Source organism: Argiope bruennichi, chromosome X1, assembly GCF_947563725.1.
Source record: "Argiope bruennichi chromosome X1, qqArgBrue1.1, whole genome shotgun sequence".
Lineage (NCBI taxonomy): Eukaryota > Metazoa > Arthropoda > Arachnida > Araneae > Araneidae > Argiope > Argiope bruennichi.
The window spans coordinates 26,134,767-26,155,649 of NC_079162.1; the positions used below are offsets into that span (position 1 = coordinate 26,134,767).

At 27.2% G+C, this 20,883-nt stretch overlaps 1 protein-coding gene across 3 annotated transcripts in view; it reads left to right on the plus strand.

Annotated features, from left to right (window-relative positions):
- The window catches only part of LOC129958965 (glutamate-gated chloride channel-like), a 362,731-nt gene that overhangs the window by 163,360 nt on the left and 178,488 nt on the right, over positions 1 to 20,883 (plus strand). For all 3 annotated transcript variants that reach the window (XM_056071721.1, XM_056071723.1, XM_056071722.1), the window contains exon 4: positions 16,976 to 17,089. In XM_056071721.1, coding sequence (XP_055927696.1) covers positions 17,019 to 17,089 — 71 coding nt within the window. In that variant the 5' untranslated portion in view covers positions 16,976 to 17,018. The remainder of the gene's footprint in view (positions 1 to 16,975; positions 17,090 to 20,883) is intronic.

A 20,883-nucleotide genomic window follows, 5' to 3' on the forward strand; every position in this document is an offset into this window, starting at 1 on the left:
TTTACCAATGCTTTTTACTTTATTACTTTTTAATGCTTTATATTTCTGAAATAAGAAAGGCTTTTGAAAAATGCTCGTATGTGTTAGTTACTCCAAACTCAAAGAGCAGATTACGCCAGGGAATATTAAGCATCAAAAATTTAGAAAAGTTATAAATAAAAATTCGAAAGCAAACTCGAGTTTCTAAGATAATTAGATAGCTAGCTCTCAGTAAACTTACTTTGATGAACAGCTATTTCTCGACGAGAAAAAAAATAACTATTTTAAGAATGAATGAAAAAAATATGCCAATGTTTGACTTGCTTCAATTAAAATCCTTTTAACTCTCAAGATTCATTAAAATTGTTTACTAAGCTGTATCGTGCACCTGTAATTATCTATTTTTCAATTCTACACTCATTTAAAGCTTATTCCAGTCCTCTCATCCATGATCATGTTGCGCAAAATATGTTTTTATTCTAGAGAATGAAAAACTTCCTAAGATGAAGAAATCTGGGAATAATAATTACGATTAAAACCTCAAAAAAATGTTGATTCATTGTAAAAAATTTCGAATAATTAACTTTTTATCTTTGTTATTTCAACAGTTTTTAATAAATTCTCCACTTTTAATTATAAATGAATGCATTCATTGCATCTGATAGTTTACGTCACTTACTTCAACTAAAGAAAATGAGAAATAAACATCTCTGCTGAGAAAATGCTGTTATAGTATTTTTAAAAGTTATTAATATTTCAGAACAACAATCATGGAATTCTAAAGAAGGGTAATTACATTTTATTTCGTAATTCATGTTCTTTTACCAATGACATTAAAGATAATTAATTTTTAAAGATATTCCTCGAAGACATATGAGATTATTTAAACGGTAAACATGCGAAATTTAATATAAATAATCGCAATTATAATCTTCATTAAAGAATATAGAATCTATATTTTTATTGGATTTAAAAAGTTGAAGGGAATTTGAGCTACATAAAATCGATTTTAAACGGATTCAGAACGGAACGCAATTTTCGCGCAATTAATCCTTGCTAAACTAAGTATGCTTTGTAAATAATTTTAATTCCCGCTTCTAGAGCGTAATTAAGTTTTCCTTCAAATCTCATAATAAAGCACATTATTTAACGTTGAATTTATTTTGCAATTGAAAAATGTGTGTACTTGACAGTACTTCATTTTTAAATAAATAAAATGTGCCAATATCAAATTTAATAAATTTGGAAATAATTAACTGCCCTCTTTTAGATGAGCTTTATATTCTGAAGTGAAATAAAACCTATAAAGTGGTACTTAAGAAACTTGAAATGAGATAAAAGCTGAAAAGCGATGTTAAGCTTTTACAATATTTATTTTTGATTTGTTATTTTATATGGCGTAATGCCGTATGTAGAGCAAATATCAAAGGATACAAATAAAGAAAATTCTAGCTTTATTTCGAAAATTTCTTACACAATTTTAAGAATATTTTTATGCATTTGAATTGTTTTATAACATCAAAATTTAAAACTATAACGAAGATGAAAATTTACTCGGGAATAAATTAAATGTAATTTGGGTTTATGTGGATATTTTGTCACCAATAAAATTGTGTGCTCTATAATCTTCTTAATTAAGGGGATATTCAACAAAAACCATAAAAGAACACAATTTGACTGTTTGACAATTTGAATAACTCTTGAGAAGATCGAGATTTTTATTTTATTTTAGACTGTAGAAGTCACTTTTTAAGCTACATAGAGGGTTTTGAGTTCAAGCTATAGCCGAGTTCTTTCTAATTTAAATTTGCATTTGGATTTTTTTTTTTATAAAATCAACTGTTCAGGAAAAATATAAAAAAAAGACAGGAAAAGTTAAAAAAAATTTTTTCACCTCAGGTGATAGTCATGCATCAAGGAACTTGGATATTAGAGTATAGGCTGAACTTCAGCGAAACATGTAAGACCTCAAATTTACACGACCTTTTGCAACTCCCAAATATGCCATTTTACTTGGATATAAGCAATTTAAGGAAAAAATTGGAAGAAAAACGATATCGAAATTCAGTAAGAGGTTTTGTGCATTTAATCTAAACATAAATATTTAGTTATATTATTTGAATTCAAAAAATAAAACAGATTTAAAAAAAATCAAACTTCATTTATTCATTTACAAAGTGAATTCCAAAATATGACATTTGAAAACTATGTCAAAAGTGGACTTATTCCATAAAATGATAGTTTTTTTTATACAATTCTAAACCCAAAGGACCATGAAACTAAAAATCAAGTAATAATATAAAATAAGATTTACACATAATATCATACATATAAATGTTTTATCATGAATAATTAAAAATATAAAAAAGAAAAGATAAAACCAAATTAAAATTGCTACAGAAATAATTAAAAAAAGTCAAAAATTCATAAGATAACAAAGTCGATGAAAGAAAAATGGCAAAAGAGTGAACTTATTCTACAAAATCGACTTCTTGTAAATCTATAAATGATTCAAGAATGAAGAATTATAAAATAAAGCCAAATCAGAAGGCATTAAAAAGATTCACACATTTCAATCTGTAAGACCTGAGATTTATCAGGCCATTTGCCAATCACTGGCATTTCTTATTTTGTTCGGGCAGCTGAGAAAAACGAGAATTTAAAGTCCCACTATAAATATGGCTCCCTATGAGAAGCCGAACTAAAGGAAATGGATACTATTTCTCCGAAAGAAGGCACACTTCAATTTGATGATACAGTCCGTAGCAGGCAGTTTGTTCTCATGTAGGCCGCAGGTGTCCCAACATTCGAAGTCATTTCTTGAATAAAATTGGTTAGCATCGGAATGACTTACCGTATTCCCATCAGCCTTTTTATAGGTCGAGTCGTTCAGACAGCCGCGGATGAAAATATTCAAGCTTTACTTGCCTGCGTTTTGCGGTTGGCTGGGAAGGAGTATTCTCAATTTGACACAAAGTTCGGTTTCGTCGTGAGGATATTTTGAAAGGCGAAGGGAAGAAATGACGAGAATTTTAATGCGTTGGTTAGAGCTTTGTAAGATAAAACTTAACAAACTTGAATGGTGTGTTCAAAGAAACTTTATGTGTGAAGGATAGAAAGACGAAGTTAATAAATATTTTTGTGATACGATTTTCTAAAGGTTTTTTTTTTAATTGTCGTTTGCTTACTTGACGACATAATTTGTGGCAGGTGAAATTTATGTTATTTAAAGCGCTTTATATATTGATATAGTACAAAGTTCATGATAGTAGCATTTTTATTAATGTATCAAAATGATGTTTTTTTTTGATCAAATGTCTGGTGTTCAAAGCAAAAATCATAAAAGAGTAAACCTCTTGTTAAATATCCTCAGAAAATTAGAATTCCAATTACATTTATAGTATATTTTAATATTAATGAATTTTTAAGTACGAATAACAGAGAGATTTTCTTTCTTCTGATATTACGGGTTAATTCTGTTATCTTTTTGTTTACAGTGATCATGCTTTTACGATTTTTGGTTCACCCTCTAGAGTTTTGAAAAAATTCTAATCTATATTTTAGTGCACTAATAAAAGCATATTTTATCAAAAAATGTTTTATTTTTATTGGTTCTTTTTAATCTTTAATATACAGGGTAATTCATTATAATTAATATATCATTTTGAATTAAATATAAATTTTAGAATGAAGCCTTTCTATTGAATAAAAACTTCATATAAATGAAACTATGTTTTGAATAAATTAATATATTTTTTTATCAAGAAAAAGCACCCTTTTAGAGCTCCAGCGCGTAAATAGATGAGTGAAAAATGGATGATTAATTACAAATATTTCATTTTCAAAAACATGAAACAAGTCAGATGAAATAAAAGCTTTTAAAGAATTAGAATTAATGAAATTATTGTCTAAATTCCCTAGGAAAAAGCTTCGTTTTATAATAAAAATTAAATCAAATATTCTGAACTTAAAAGAGATGAATGATAGGAAGATGGCGACAGGTTTAAACATGAAAGTTTCGCTAACAAAATATAAAGCCTGCTATGCTAATTTTCTCTTTCTATTTAGTACTTCCCATAGAAAACGATACACAATTTTTATTATTTACTGCATAGCATGGATGATTATAAACAGTTAAAGATAAAAATTATTGAATAATTTTACAGAAACATTTTGCTTAGATATGAGCGAATAATTTTTAATATTGTTTTGAAAATCATTTTATATGGATTTTTATTTATAGAAAATACATTCATTCTATTCTTAAAATCTTGTTCCAAATATTATCTCACAAATATTCATTTTAAATACATTCTAAATATTCTGAACACTCAAAAAGTGGGAAAGCATAAAATAATAGATGACAAAGCTGAATTATTGTTATATCTCATGTGATAGTTCATAAATGATTATTTCTTTTATTTTAAATGATAAGATCTATTGATCCCATGCCCATACTTATAATAATTTAAGAATTATATAGCAAAATTGTTTTGAAATAATTATATTTGATCCTAAATTCTAAGTGAAATCAGTTTAAGTTTTGTGTATGCAAGTTAAATGTGATACCAACTTGAATTACAAAGTTTCAATTACAATGCAAATTCTCACATAATCACACGAACAAGGTAATGAATATTTAAGCTTGCTGATTATACAGATTAAATCGGTTTAACTATCCAAATAATTAAGCTTTCATATTTACTTTAATATAGAGGTAAATGAATGATTAATAATTCAAATATAAGTCTGAGGATGCAAGACTGGAAGTAATTGCATAAGTGAAAGCTTTATTCACAGTTTTAAAGCAATGTGTCAATATAAGACCTATAAAGAATTCCCTTTCGAAAATAAGAAATGAAATCTCTTCTCGGAGCAATGTATTGAATGAAATGAATTAAGCATTGCGTTGTTATCAATTACGTAGCTGTCTTTTCAAATTCGAGGAAATAGTTTAAAAAAATTATTTATTTCAAATGGAAGAATATTTCACTCTTTTGAAAATAGCGAACTTTGGCTAAACTGTCGATCGCATTACAGTCTACCTAAATATATGCATTTATTTCCTTTTCGCTATACTACCGATTATCTTTATATGTTATTTTTTAAAATTTCGACTTGTATATCTAAAGGTTTTATTTTCTTCATGAAAATGATTAGTAATTTAAAATTATGATTGAATGATTTCTTAAAATTATTCCCTATCCAGTAGCTTAGCACTTTAACAACATCTAATAATTAGATTATCAATAGCTTGATCGATAACTTCATTCATGGAATGTTTTGAAATGTTTCAGTCGCAGTTTTGATTCAAGTGCCTCAGTCCATTTTTAATAAACTCCTAAAATTATCAACAATCTAGAAAATTACTATCATCTTGAAATTATTTTTTATTTTCTGAAAATACATAAATGATCCTGAGTGTATGATATCTCATACTTATTCACAATAACATCAGATATTTCATACATTGGTTTTAAAAAATTCTTTTTGCATTAAATTGACATAAAATGAGAATTATTTTGAGAGTTGGTTATAAACCATTTGCAGATGATAACGCCTAAGATGGGAAACTCCTGTTCTAACTTTCAAACTGCACTTGCAGGTGGAAGTTAAATTATTAATTTCGAATTTAAACTAGATTAAATTATTATTCGCTGCCAAACCAAGTCCTTGCTGCCATGGCACAACTGTTCTTTAGTAAAATTAGAGTAAATTATTATATTCTTAAGAAGTAAAAAAATATTATTACTAATTGAGATAAAAAAAATTAGTTGATAGAAGCTACCATTTATATGATTAAAGGAATTTAGAAACAACAAAATGAGTTTATAAAAAGGATAGAAGGTGAAAGTTTTAAAATAAATAATATTTTTCAGATGAATTATTCGTTATATTGAAACTATTCAATTTCTATTGATTTCTTTTCTCTTTTTGAAAAGTTTTATTAATGAAATACAATTTTCAAAGGAAAGTACAATTTGTCACAGCGTTATACGGTGGAATGCATGATAATAAAACATTCCTCTCTTGTGGAAAAGAAAAAAAGAATTTAAAAATAGATTCCAACAATTCGTGGAACTGCTAAATTAAATAGGCAGCAAACAGATATTTGCATAGAAATGTAACATTAGAAAAAAAAAACACAACGTTTGCTTGCTTAGTGAAAGTGCTGAATTTTATACAAATTCTTATCCAAACAAACTCTCTAATTAAATATTTGGATCTTTAAATTGAATTTAAGATCATGCTTAACAAATAAAAATTCGAAAAAGATTAAAAAATGTCCCCACGTTTTATGTGGACCATAAATACTAATTCACACTTAATAAGAATAAAAGAGGGCGATTATTTTATTAACTCGTTTGTAAATTGGTTTCTCAAATAAGATCATCTTCACGACGGGATTCCATTGCATTTAAATTAACATAAATTGGAAACTTCAACAATATAAGCTGTTTTTTTTTCCTTACAGGAATTTATTCGAAAGGAAATTATACGGTTTAAATGCTTATGGCTTTAAATTCCCAATTAGTTAGAATTATCGAACTGTTTTACATGAAGACACCCAATTCCCATCAGAGATTGCAAGAGAAGGCGGGAATCAAAATCATTCTTTCTTCTGTAAATCTTCCCAAAGATTCTATAATTAAAGCATTTCTTGGAAAGAAATCTTAAGGCCGCAAATTCTTCTTTTTATCTCAAGAAAAAGAAAGAAAAAATGATGAGAAACTCTTGCAAATGTTGGATTCGTTATTCGACAAAAGCTAATTAACAAGTTCTATTGATTTCTTTTCTGTCGGGTTTCAGAGAATCGTGTTTTTACAGAATTCATATCCAATGAAGCTAGAATTTCAAGAATTTTTCTCTCGACTACTTCCTTTATGCTTTATACTAAAATAAAAAATAAAAAAAAAAAATCTATTTTTGAAGAAAGATGAATAAAACGTCGTGGTTGTTTTTATAACTAGACCGATTAATTAATGAAAATTCATCTTTAAACTTCATTCCTAGGAGAAATAAGTTATTAATAACATCAGGTTTTCAAAGGATTTCCTTAAAAACCTCTTCTTAAGCATGGATTTTGTTTTAATTTGTTTTTTTTTTCTGTCATTCTGTGAACAATTTGCGTTGGAACAATGAACAATAATTTCTTCGAATAATTTCTGAAAGTGAAACTCTCCATATATCTTTCCTTTTCATGAATTTTACTTCGCTTTTCTGATTATAAATGTGTTTAGCTTCGCTAGATCAAGTTTTGAAAATAAAGCAATTTATAAAAGTGCATGGTAACTTTCAATAATGTTAATATGAGAGGGGAATAAAACATGCAGCTGATTTTTGAAAGTATCAAAAGTTTCTCCTAAACTGATTCCAAAGTTAAAAAAAAGTTTTTAGTGATATTGCTTTTTAAACCTCATATATTAAGCAAAAATCAGTAAATAATTTACTACTGAATATGAAATTTTTAAAATAATTATATTGCAAAAGTGACCAAATAAAGAAACAAAAAAATTATTTAATATTTTCTTGTTTTCTAAAATGTCAGTTCTGTAATAGAAACTATTATCATAATTCTGTTTATCAATATATGTGCAGTATATATTATTTGTATGTAGATTATTTCTTAAATGTCTTAATCGGAAGAAGAATTCTATGAGTTTTCGTAAGATCACATCCATAACTAAATGTAAATAATATAGCATTATTTATAATACACACATAAAAACATTTTTTAATAGAGATGGCATCTATTTTAAGGTTTTTTCGCTCTTTTACTTTTTATATCGATATTAATGAAACATAAACAAGATGCAGAAAAATAATCTTTAAGTTTTAAAACCAAAGTAACCATTCTATTTAATTGTAAAAGAATCTCATCAGCTCAGAAATGACAATGAAAGAAATAAATTTCTCTTACATATGTAGCACTTACATAAGCAGTTTCTATTCAGAAAAATAGCCCTTATTTTGAAATTCTTCATTGTTTTTATTGTTTATTCTCTTATAAGCTGATAAGAAATTTATATAATTTATATAATATATAAATTTCGATCTTTACATTCTGCAATCAAGCGAATCATTCTATGAAAACAGTGATGAATATACTTAAGCATTTTCAGCTAGTGAAATGGCAATTATCTTAAAGTTTTTTGTGCTGCTGTTTATTTCCATATTAATGGCAATTAAGTGAATTGCAGTGAATTAACCTTTATATTTTGCAGCCCAAAGAATCATTCCATGAAATGTGATGAGTTCCCTTCAGTAAAGAAATGCTATAAAATATAATCCCTTTATTGGAGACGACTTAATTAACCTTGCTCATTGATTTCCCCGCGTTTCTTAGTGTCCTCGAATGTTGTTTAGCTACTTTATTAGATCCAGCTCTAATTTGAGCTTCGTGCCAGAGAACAGGGGAGTAAAAGTCTTCCGTGTTATCTGTAAATTGATTTGCTTCCCTTTAATGAGACTTTACAACTAATCCTTGCTACAGTGCCTTTGCATGCATGCCATTTTATGGTTCTACTTTTCGAAGATTGCCAATTTTTCACTTTTGACAGTAGAATTCGATTCTCATCGATAATGAGTTCTCAGTAATAGATTGTTATTTATGGCTTTTCTATGAGAATTTCTTGGTTATTCCTGGTTTTTGTGTTAAAAGCGTTAGGAGTAAGAAACAAGCATATAAGTATTATCTGCTTTTGATTTCTATCGTGCAGTCTGGAATAAAGGCGAGCATTTTTGAAAAAAAAAATGTTTAAAATAGTTTGTGCAAACAGTTCATTAAACTAAATGTTGAAAATGGTTTAAATTCGGTCACAACATTATGAACGATATTTAAATATAAAGTTATTCAGAGTATTTTGTTTCGTTTTGTTTTTCATGCATTCTTTATTTCAAAATTTTATTCTTTGATTTACATTTAAAACATATCTTCCTTATACACATAAGCTTTGAAAATTTTGAAATTGAAGAAACTATTTTCTTGGAACAACGTGAGAAGTTATTTTTCTTTTTTTCAAAATTTATAGTAATCATTTTCAAAGCGGTTAAATAAAAACTATAAATAAAATTTTCGCGACTTTGTCTTTTGGAATTTTCCACCGTCTTATACATACAATTATTGTAGAAATAATGCCAATATAGTTAAATTCAGTATTTATTTTTAGATATTATTAAAATGTTAAGTATTAAATAATTTATTTATTTTCCATCATTAAAATATAAATTATTATCTTTATTTCAGAAATAACAGTAACTAACTTTATAAAATGTTTAACAGAACTACATTAATTTAATTATTTCAAGCGTTTAGCATATTATCTTTCTCTACGCACATATTCTTTTTCTTCGTAGACTTTGAATGTTAATTCATTTTAATGCTCATATATTAGAGAAATATCGAATACATTTTGTCACTGAGAACTCTGTGATTGTTTGTTCTGAAACAAATAAAAATTTTCCACGGCTTTTAATTTAAAAAAAAAAAATGGTAATCCTTTGTAATAAACAAAATGGATAAACTAAGACAAAACACAGTGTTTTAAGTAAAATATTTTAAATTTTAAAGAAAAAAGGAAATAACATATATTGACTACATACTAAAAATATATAGTTAAAATCAATTATTCTGATATTGCCCAAGAAATATTAAGTCTGGAAGAAGTTTTTATCAGTCTTTTATATTTTCTCTAATTTATCGATAATAAAACTAAATTTATATATAGATTTATAATTATATAGCTTTTCTAAATGAATTATGTATATTATGCCACATCAATACATTTAAGAATCTTTGTTATAAAATAGCAGTGGTAATCAGGAAATGCTTTTATTTGTGAAAAACATAAGAACAATGTGATTGAATAATAAGACATTTAAATTTCAATAATAAATAGTTTATAGCAAAGAAAAGATGAAATCTATTGACTGCAAACTAGAAAAGTATCCTAAGTCATTTTCCCTCGTTCTTGGACATGAAATGTGAAGTTAGGGAAAAACGATTAGGTTCAGTATCACATTGCAATTGTTCCAAGTTGCTTAGCAGTTCACTAAGTGCTATCATTAGTTCCAGTTGAGGTACTCGCCATTGCTTCTTTTTTTTTTCTTCCTATTTTCTCTTGTTTCTTGGCTGTTCCCTCCCCCTTCTGTTTTCAATTCTTTTTCTGTGGAGGAGGAAGTAGTACTGCGTTGTTAACAGGTATTTGTACTTCTGTTCGCCAGAAAAATTGGGAAGGAAGCTCATAGTTAAGCTAATGAAGCATGTTAATCAATTTTTCAGAGTATTGTTTCGTTGAATGACTAAACAGAAGATCTTATTTCCAGTTTTAAAACATTTCGCATTGAGTGGAGGATTGATTTCTAACCGTATGTTACGCAATTTTTTAAGTGTAAATTATAACAGAACTTCCTTAGCAGCTGGGCGCGATCCCAATTGCGGTAATGACAAATGACTATACATCTCTTCATTGTCTTTTTGCTTAATGAGAATTTAAATGATTTATGCTTCATTTACTTAATCAATTTTAACGAAATTTGTTATTATAAGTAGGATTTTCAGTCCATCATTAAATTATGCAACATTTTCTGAATCAGGATCAAAAAAATCTTATTGACTTGAAAGGAAAATGTAAGCCCTCTACTTATGAATGAAGGGAATAAAATATTAATACTTAATTAATAAATAAAAATATTAAAATAACAATATTTAATTAATAATATAATTAAAGTGTTTTTAAATTGATAATTAACTTGATTATTTATTATTTATTTAAAAAACAATGCATGATTCTTTTATGAATATATTTACAGAACAAATATAAAAATTCCATAAATAAATCCATTTTTCCAAAAACAAAAGGAATAATCTAAAAAAAAAAATCAATAATCGTTTTTTTTTAATTATGCACTAACTTTGGTTATATTATTTGCTTTATTTCAAAAACAAAACTGCCATTTACTGGCTTAGAAACACTTTACAATATACATACTCATTGGAATATGAAAAAATCTTCCATTGAAGAAGAAAAAATATTTGAATTCCTTTGTTGGTTAAGGCATGTTAAATGTCTTGTGCATGAAATAGACAAATAAAGCTGAAGGATCTAAAAATCCAAATGTATTTTCTTAAAATATAATTCAGCAGTAAATTTTTCTTAAAATACTGACAATGTAAATAAATAATAAGAAACAGAAGTCTTCGAATATTGTTGAGAATTTCTAGATTTGAGTTCGATAGATTTGAGTCTCTGAAAAATATTCTTCGTAGATATTCTATCAAGCCGAAGGAAAAAAAAAAGAAAAGAAAAGGTTAAAGTTCTAAAGTTAATAATTTTTATTTTATTTAAGGGAAATTAGACACAAATAAAAAGGCCATGTACGCATATTTGAAATATTCTCTCTACATTAAATGCATTTGTAAAACTTTCAACAATAAACGAACTAATACAACTCGAATTAAAGAAACGAAATCTGAATACACTCGGTAATAATTTTTTCTACATCTATTTTTTACTACTCATTCCTACTCTAATCAAAAGGCATGTTTTATTAAAAACAGAAAATAAAATATAATAGCTTTTTCCGAATAATAAATAAACAAGTGAAAGAACTAGATAATGCCTTAATTTCAGAGACATATCTTTCGCTTTCAATATCAAATCATATAATCATCTAGAATATTAAGAATACGTTACCAATAATTTCAAAAATGCCAAATTAATTTGCTTTAAATTAGAAACAATTACTTGAAATAACTTTGTTTTAAAAAAAACATCGAATTACCTTAATTGAAATCAGAATAATACCTATCATTTTTAGAACTTGTCTTATTAAGGTATAAATAATAAAATCCATTGAAAGCAATTTATCACTTTAAAAAACAATTAGATTTTGAGCAGATTATCAGAACTTTCAAATTATTTATAATTTTCTACTGCTATAATTTTCTTCTTAGAAAGTTATTAAATGTTTTTGTTATTTTAAAGATTTTATGTCTGAAATATTCCTTTTTTTGGAGGGGATATAAGAGTAATGAAATTAAACATTTTAAAATATTTTAATTACCCTCCTTTCAAATGCAGCTCAGTGAAGCAATAAAAATTGCAAAGAACACGCTTTTCTTTTCCTCTTTCAATGAAAAGAAATTAACTTTTCCAACAGCGAGGTAAAAATTATGCTTCCTAATTAAAAGATATACGGGTTGGAAAATAAAAATTTTCTCTCCATAATTGGGAAGGATAGCTTCAATAACAAAACAGTTAACAGCCTGAAAGAAAGAAAAAATGCTCAGAAACAATCAAAATATTTCGCTCGCTGGAGTCAAACTACAAAATTTTCTTTTTTACCAGAATTTAACTGCTCTTTTAAGCTTTATGGATACTTGATATTCTAAACATTTAATTTCTGAAGAACAAATTGGCTATTGTTGTTTGATGGCTCGAAACATTTTAGAAATAGTTTCTCATTATTTTCTGTAATTATTGCCAAAAACCCTGATTGTTTTTATAAGCATTTAAATGTTTGAGGAATAACTTAGTTGCGCGACATTCGATGGCTTACATTGTTTTACAAATATTTTTGCAGAACTTTCTTTTGATTTTTGCTTGAAAGCAATCAGAATACAAATATTGTCTTTTAACAATCCTCCTCAAAATAGTTGACCCATCACATGAAACGTCTTTACTCATAATATACTTTTTCAAATTGGGTTGCGCAGCAGTGGTCACTTTAGTCCTACCAAGTATGGTATGACATTTTAAAAACTGCATATACATTCATGATCTAACAATTGTAATTTATTTTAGCTATAGATCCAATTAAACAAAAGATGATTTTAAATAATCTAGAAGTTTTCTAAAAGTATAGTACACTTTGTGATAAGATAACAATAATCAAATCATTTTTAATTGCTCCTAATTATTAGATTAGTCAAGGTTATTTTTTTAAAATTATCACAGTAAACTTTTCTCAACAAAGAGGGTTAAGAATGTTAGAACTCATGAATTTAAATCGTTACAAAATCTTCATAAAATTTAATTAGTTTATGTTTCTGGCATGTTTTGAGATTATATAATCCATTTTACTTTAATAGAATCGTGCGTTTTTTTAAAAGTTCAGAAATAAAATGTCTTAATATTTAGATAATAGTGAAGGCAAACGTGTAAGCATTGTCATCAGTTTTTGCTTATCATTTCAAGCTCATTTGTATTTTCAATGCTATAATGAACAATGAATGTTACATTAAATTCTTATTTTCATGAACACAAAATTAAAATGTAAAACATTGTGCTTTTACACGCTGATAAAAGGCAAAAGTTGCATTTTTAGTTAAAAGAAAATATATTTTATTCAAGTGTTATTGAACTGTTTAAAAAGCGTTTAATACTGACTTTCGAAAGCTCAATATGAATTCTTATCTCAAGTATTTTTTTTATATATATATTTGCATTCAGCTCACCAAAACTTAATAAATATACATGCAAAAAATAATTTTATCACAAATTCCTTCAACACCGCAAAGTTGTTTTCATTCTATGTATTGTTCTGATTATGTATAGGAAAATGAACGCGCTATTGTTTTCATAGATTCAATGAATCTGAATGATCGGATTTTTCCAGACAAAAAGAACGCAAATATACATTTTGGAAAGATTATCCTTTATGCATATATGTTAACAACCTTATAAGGATTATTTCATATTTATTAAATTCTTGCGCTCTTTCACAACCACCTTTCACTAGCAGTTTTATATAGAAAAAAATAAATAAATAAAAAAATTCTTCATTCAAAAGGAAGTTCTTTATTCAAAAGGAATTAGAGAATGAATTTTGATTATTAACAGAATGCAGTTCATCCAATTGTTTGAAAGCTAATTTATACTAACTCTGCCATACTTATTAAATTCTGTTGCTCCTTTCATTACTATAGCATTCATTTCACTCGTGCTTTATTAAAGAAAAAAAACGTAAAAAAACCTCTCATTTCATCATATATTCCTATTTCCTCCACAATGATATTTTTCCTCCTACATATGCTCTTCTTTTTCTTTTCTCTCTATCTATCTATGTAGATGGAAATATAAATGTATAGATGGCTACAGATAGATAGATAAACGTGTATACATTCTCTATGTAGTCTATTTCATCCGACACTGCAAAAAGAACTGTTTCTCTTTTATCTTCAAGGGAATTACAGATCGTGTTTACGCTTTGTGCAGTTCTTCCCTCTGAAAAATATTTCTACTTCTTAACGCGGTCTTTTTCTTTTTCTCTGTTCATTCTTTCCTTCACTCTTTTTCCAGGAGCAGGACCCATCTATTGTGCAGCTCCCCCGGTAAAGCAACTAGCTGGGGGTGGGGGAGTCGAGGCCTGATAGATGGTGAATAGGACTATGGATCATTCGATCGCTCCTTCCAAACTAGGAAAACATATTTTTTTCTCTCTTGCCCAGAACATTCTGCAAGTGGTTGTCGTAAATCACAAATAGTGTAGTTATTGGAGCTTTTATTATAGTTCATAAGGATTTTTCATTTTTTTTTTTATTTTACCTCATGTTTTACGTACTTTTTCTCCAATTTATTTTGGTATATTTTTTGGGTAAGTTTTTAAGCCCATAAAGAAGAAATGTTGAAAACAAATGTTCCGTCGATGTTCGGTTTTTGGTTTGTTTTTTTATGCCCCTCATGAAATCGTTTCATGTTTCGCTGCGAAACGATATCTTATTGATTATTATGTTAACATAGTGAGGGTATGTATGGGTTGAGATATACACACACACCTCGTTTCGTTGTTTGATCGGAAACGAACCGCGAGTTTCATAACACCTGCGCTACTTATCAAACTATTCGAGACGAACTGCTGAAAAAACGAAATGGATGAAGGCTTAGTTTGACAGATTTGAAGCTTTGAAAATTTATGTGTTTTAGAAACGAGCTTTGTTTCTTTATTATTGTGCCTTTGATGAAAAAAAAATCGTTGTTTTAGAAGACTTAAACCTTATGATATTCGAAAATGGTTTCTGCGGATGAAACCAAAGAGGCTCATAGCATTATTGAGCATTAAGTTTGGTCTTTTCAATGTGAATATTTGGATTGTAAATTATTTGAGATTGCAAAAGATAATAACGGCATGAAAGTTGCAGTGTTTTAAGAATCACTATATTTTTTGTCTTCTTGATATTATTCTTGGTGATAGAATCAGAAAAGTATCTCCATACAAAAATTTTGATTAAAATATAGCACATATTTTCATATAGCAGGTTAGTTAACTATGAGATACAGTTTCGATAAATTTGTGAATGATTAGTTGAAATAAACAGCAAGAGAACTGTTATGTAAATTTTTAGTTTTTATTGCTGTAAAGGTAATGATAATACTTATGTATTTATTTATCCTTGCTTGTTTTTTAATCTTTTTGGCATCCTTTTAAAATCCAAAAAGACGATTAACGTAAAATAATAAAATCAGACTGTAGCGCCAAGACTAACCCACTAAATATCTTTTTGAAAATTTATATTAACATAGATTCATTTCCACAAGTTTATCTCGATTCACTTTTTTTTTATATGATACAAATTACGTTGATTTTAGAGATGCATATTCTTTACCTAAAATCAAATGAAATGTTGTTTTTTTAAATAAATATTTTTTGTAATATTTTCTTAGATTACGATTTGTTATTTTTAAATTCCTGGATACATTATGTCTTACCTTGTAATTTAAAAGGCAAGTGTTTAGCGTTTGGCCTTATTATAAACTAAATAACAAAATTACATGATACTCTTTTGATAAATCAAAAAAAAATTACAATATTTCATAATATTAAGAATTTTTGAGCTCCTTTGACATATCTGTTAATTAAATTGCTCCATTTAATATCTCTATCTCAAATATTTTGATAATCATCTTATTACTTCAAAAGCCGTTAAAGACATTTTACAAAATAATTTTTATGTTACTACATACAATTATGTTATTATCATTTTATTTTATAAATTCAATTCCTTAAAGAATATGTTCTTCCTGAGTATTGACATATTTCTCTTCTTTTAAAGGTAAATTATCTTCAGCCAATACAATTATCCGAATTTGATAACGATAGATAAAATAATTATTATGCTTATGGTAAGAAATGTAAACGGAGATGTAACTATGTAATAAATTGATTTCCCCTAATTTTATTGTCAATTCTTAATTAAGAACGGAGTTTTTTCTGTATTTAATAGGAAACAAACTTAACATTTGCAGGTATAATAAAGAGTCATTTCTTTGCTAAGTTAAAAAATAAGATCTTTATTGTAAATAATTTCTATGATTTGTGTATGTTAACCCATAGTCACATTTTATTATTTGTTTTAGTTATAATTAAGTTGAATTCAACTACATATTTTCTTTAAAATTTTAATGTTATTTTTAAATTCTCGTTTTTATTTTAAAATTTCGTAGAACACAAAATAAAATTAACTTTATATTATTAAGAGTTATAAAATTTTTCAAATATTCACTGAAAAGGGGAATTTCGTCGTGGAAACAGGATAAATGTTTCTTCCCATTTCCATTCATTGGAAGAAAAGATTTGATATTATTTCGGCCTTGTGAATGTTTAATTTACTTTTTCATACCTTATACAATAAACGTACAGTATACAATACATTATACAATACAATAACGTACATTATACAATATATACAATAAACGCACTTCTACACCAGTAGTGATGCAAAGAGAGCGAAACTATCTACAGGAAGATTAGTGATCACTTCAAATGGCCAGGAAAAGGATATAAACCTCTAGTATCATAGTAGTTCTAAAAAATAGATGAAATAAAAATAAGTAATTGTTACAGCATTTGTAATATTATAGGTTTTAAACTAGAAATATAATGAATCTTATTATATTTTCTGGAATTTTTCCAGCCAACATGTATTTGAATTTTTATTATAAATATGAAATATGTTATTTTCTGTTCATTTATACATATTTTTCAATTTTTCTAGGTGTGAATGAACTCGGGCCGGGGCCGCTGGCCTCAAGTGCTCCATGATGACCAGAAGACACCATCTACTGTTAATCTTGGTTTTACTGGTCGTACAAGGAGCTGTGCTGGTCTGGTAAGCTCTTCATTCTTAATTTTAAGAACTATCTTTCAGTTGAACTAATTATTTACAATCATCGATTCTAAACGCTTTTTCAAGCAGTATTTCTTCGCTGTGTACATCATCATTAAACACCTACGATAATGATTTCTATGAACAGTTTTATAACAAATGTGTTTAATTTCTTTACACTACTATCTATAGATTATCAAAGAATCAATCACAAAATATTAATGTTTTATTAATATCTTCATTTTAACATTAATAAGAAATTTTACGGTTATTAAACACACTTCGTCATCTGTAATCCCTTGGGTGCAAAATTTAATCTTTTTTGTACACAAGAAAAAAAAACCTGATTATAATGGAATTTTTCATACTGAATTTAAAATAATTCTACGAGTTAAAGAGGGAGTTTTGGTTCAATCACCCATAGTTTTTTGTGCCATTTATATTAAATGTGAATGAAATATTTATATTATACATATTGCATGATACTAATAAACTTGTCTTAAACGTCTGAGATTCTTCTGATTTTATTGACTATGTGGCATTTATAGCGTACCTCTTCAATGTCCAACAGCAATTCTTTCATTTTCATAAGTTCCTCTTTTCCATAGTAAAATTGATGAAAATATTTTCCTTGTCAGAATGGCAAAATGAAGATTTTCGAGAAGAAATGGAGGTGAGAGTTCCACAGATGTGTCTTTAAGGACATATTATAAACCTTATCTTTGTATCATTGTAGCAATAAAAGCTCGAACTCATGGTAGATTGGTGCTTAAAAATCTCTAAAAACATTTCTCAGTGTTTTCCATGCTGACTTTTTTTATTTCACTGTATAGATATTCGAATTTTCCATCTTTAATCGAAGATCGTATTTGGAGATCCACAACGTCACTTAAATCATACTGTGACAATAGACAAAGTTAACTCTAAATAATATTTCTTTCCAAAGTATGGTCATTTTGCTCTTCATTTCAACTTGCAGAGCAGCTTTTGATTCATCCTCTACTTTTTGTTTTACTACTCATCTTTTGTTTAGGAGGATGTCATATAGGCAACTCTACACTTTTAAATAAAGGTCTCACAGTGGCAGATTTGAGTAATTAACTTTGCATTTAGATTTACCATTAATGATTTTAATTTTTATAATGCAAAAATAGTACTCTGATGGATTATCACATGGCTCGAGGCACTTCTTTTAAATGGAAAAGCTTATATATCAGGATCCCTGTGTCATTTTCTAACCTTTATCATAGAGAGGAAGAACTTATATCAGAGCCTTTATATTATAAAATGAGCCATAACAATTTTTAACGAAAAGTACCATAATCTGTCTTTCATCTTCTAAGGTAATGCTTCCAGGTACATAATAAAAGCCTTCTCATTTTCTTGATATATCTAATCACCATCTAACACAAATGACTTGCACTTTAAAAATTAAACAGCAGAATAAAATGGTAATTGCAGAATGTATGAAAAATACTTGTCCTGTTTATGATGAAAACTCAAACTGTTTTGGCGCAACAGACAGATCTCTGGCGCCATGTCGCAACATGATGGTGATGATTTATTCTTCTCAGTCTTAATTCTTAGAAGCGCATAAATGAATGCCTTTGTAGTTGTAAACTGTCTCCATCCTGTTTAAAATAGAGTCACAAACATAAATTGTCTTTGAGAACAAGACTTGATTTTAAAAATGCTATACTAAAAACAAATCATTGGATGAAAAGTGTGGGTGATTGAAAAATGTTGAGGTATTTTTAAAATAAAGTATACGTTAAAAATATATAAGCCATTCATTTATCAAAACCATGTTAACCAGTGTTATCGAATGAGTCTTGCTTTGAAAATTGTATGTGCAGGACAAATGATGTTATACACAACAACTCTTTTACAACAATAATTGTCTATTTCCTTTATTAACTTTAAGGAAAAAGGGATTTGATAATTTTAAAAATGCATTTTCAATATTTAACGTAAATGAAAGAGTGCAAATATTCTTAATACATAAAAATACATTTAGGTATAACAATGAAGGTAATAGATAATTAATATATTTCCATAGAATTTCATCAGTAATCGATATTCTTCTACAAATAAAATATATGTCTATCTACAATTAATCGAACAAAGTGATCCTCACGTATTTAATTAATACATTAGAACAAAAGTTTGCTTTATACAGTAATAATATTTGTAACGAAAATCGATAACTGAAATGAAATTAGTTTAATTTTTAGGCATTTCATATAGTGATATAGTGCGTGGAAACAAGTGACGTAATTATTTGAAACTACTATCGCCAACTTGAGTTGCCACTGACCTGTTTATTTTTTTTTACACAAAAATAATTTAAATTGCAGAATAAAAGCTGTAAAATTTAGATGTTCCTTTGCTAAGAGTGATGATTCACTAAAAAAAGACTTCAATTTAAATCAAAGAATATTTTTAGGAATAAACTGAGTTTTCAATTTATTATTAATTTCATTGAAATAAAGATTCATTTTAGGAACGGATTAAATTCAATTTTTTTTTAGTTTCCTTTAAATAACGTTTCAGAAATAAATGTTTTCAGAAGCGTATTTGATAAAAATAGACAGAGGATCACCGCTTTTATTAGAGAAATGTTGATTTCCTTTCTCGAACTATAAAAAGACGCGCTTTGCAAGATGGCTGCACGTAACTCAGTTTTCATCTAAAACTGTTTACTCTGTCAACAAACTGACTGAATTAAATCTTTTTAAAAAAAAGTTATTGGAGAAACCCGCCACCTCAAATTCTTTTCGTTTTAATCCCTAAAGATACTAAACGGAGCTAAAGTTTCGAAGTGAAATGAAGTCTTTGAATGTGAAAATATATTCTCTTGTATGATTTATTCTTTCATATACATATTCCTAGAATGGGAAGAAACATTCTCTTTAAAGTCTAGATTTTGTATTCAAATTTCTTTGCTCATGTTATTTTCTGACTTCAAGAAAGTCTATGTAATTAAATATTTTTCAAAATTTCTGTAATGAAGTAAATGCATGCTCGTGCAATATACGCCAAATGAGCCAGACTATTTTAAATATACGCACCTTTTCAGAGAAAAATGGGCTGACGTCACACAATAAGGTAAGACACGGTATAAGCACTATGTTTGCTGCGTGACGATGAAGTCGCACAGAATTCATCAATAAAAAATTTTTATATTTTTTATTAATGATTCATAATTGATTCATTTATTGATAAATTTATCGATAAAATATTTATTGTAAGAATCTGTCCCTCCTCCCATTCTTCTAAGCATATGAATTTTCAATGATGAAATGGAATCCACAGATTCAAATACACTATATATACTAAAGATTTGCATTATTTTGTTTTATTTATCGTCACCTTTGAAGCAATCATCAGATTTATTTATTAAAATACAGTTATGTTTATAAGGAATGTAAATTGAAAATTAAGATATAAATAATTTATTTGATAATACGTAAAAATCTGAAGTTCACTTTCAAATAAAGATATAGGGAAATTTTTCATATATGTTAAGAGTGTCTTTGTTTTCTGCTTTTAGTGGCTGTATTACATTTATTTTGAAATTAATCAAAAACTTCAAAGTTTACTATCTTAAATGCTTCCCTCGATTCAATATATGTTAAAACTTCCATAAAACCTGTTGGAGATCTGAATTTACGTACTGAATAAAACTAGAGAATTACAACACCTAATATTATATTGCTTCATAATAATAAGGCATAAATGAGCTTAATAAGAAGTAAAATTCATATTTTCGCATCCTTTTCATACTTTCGTAGGTG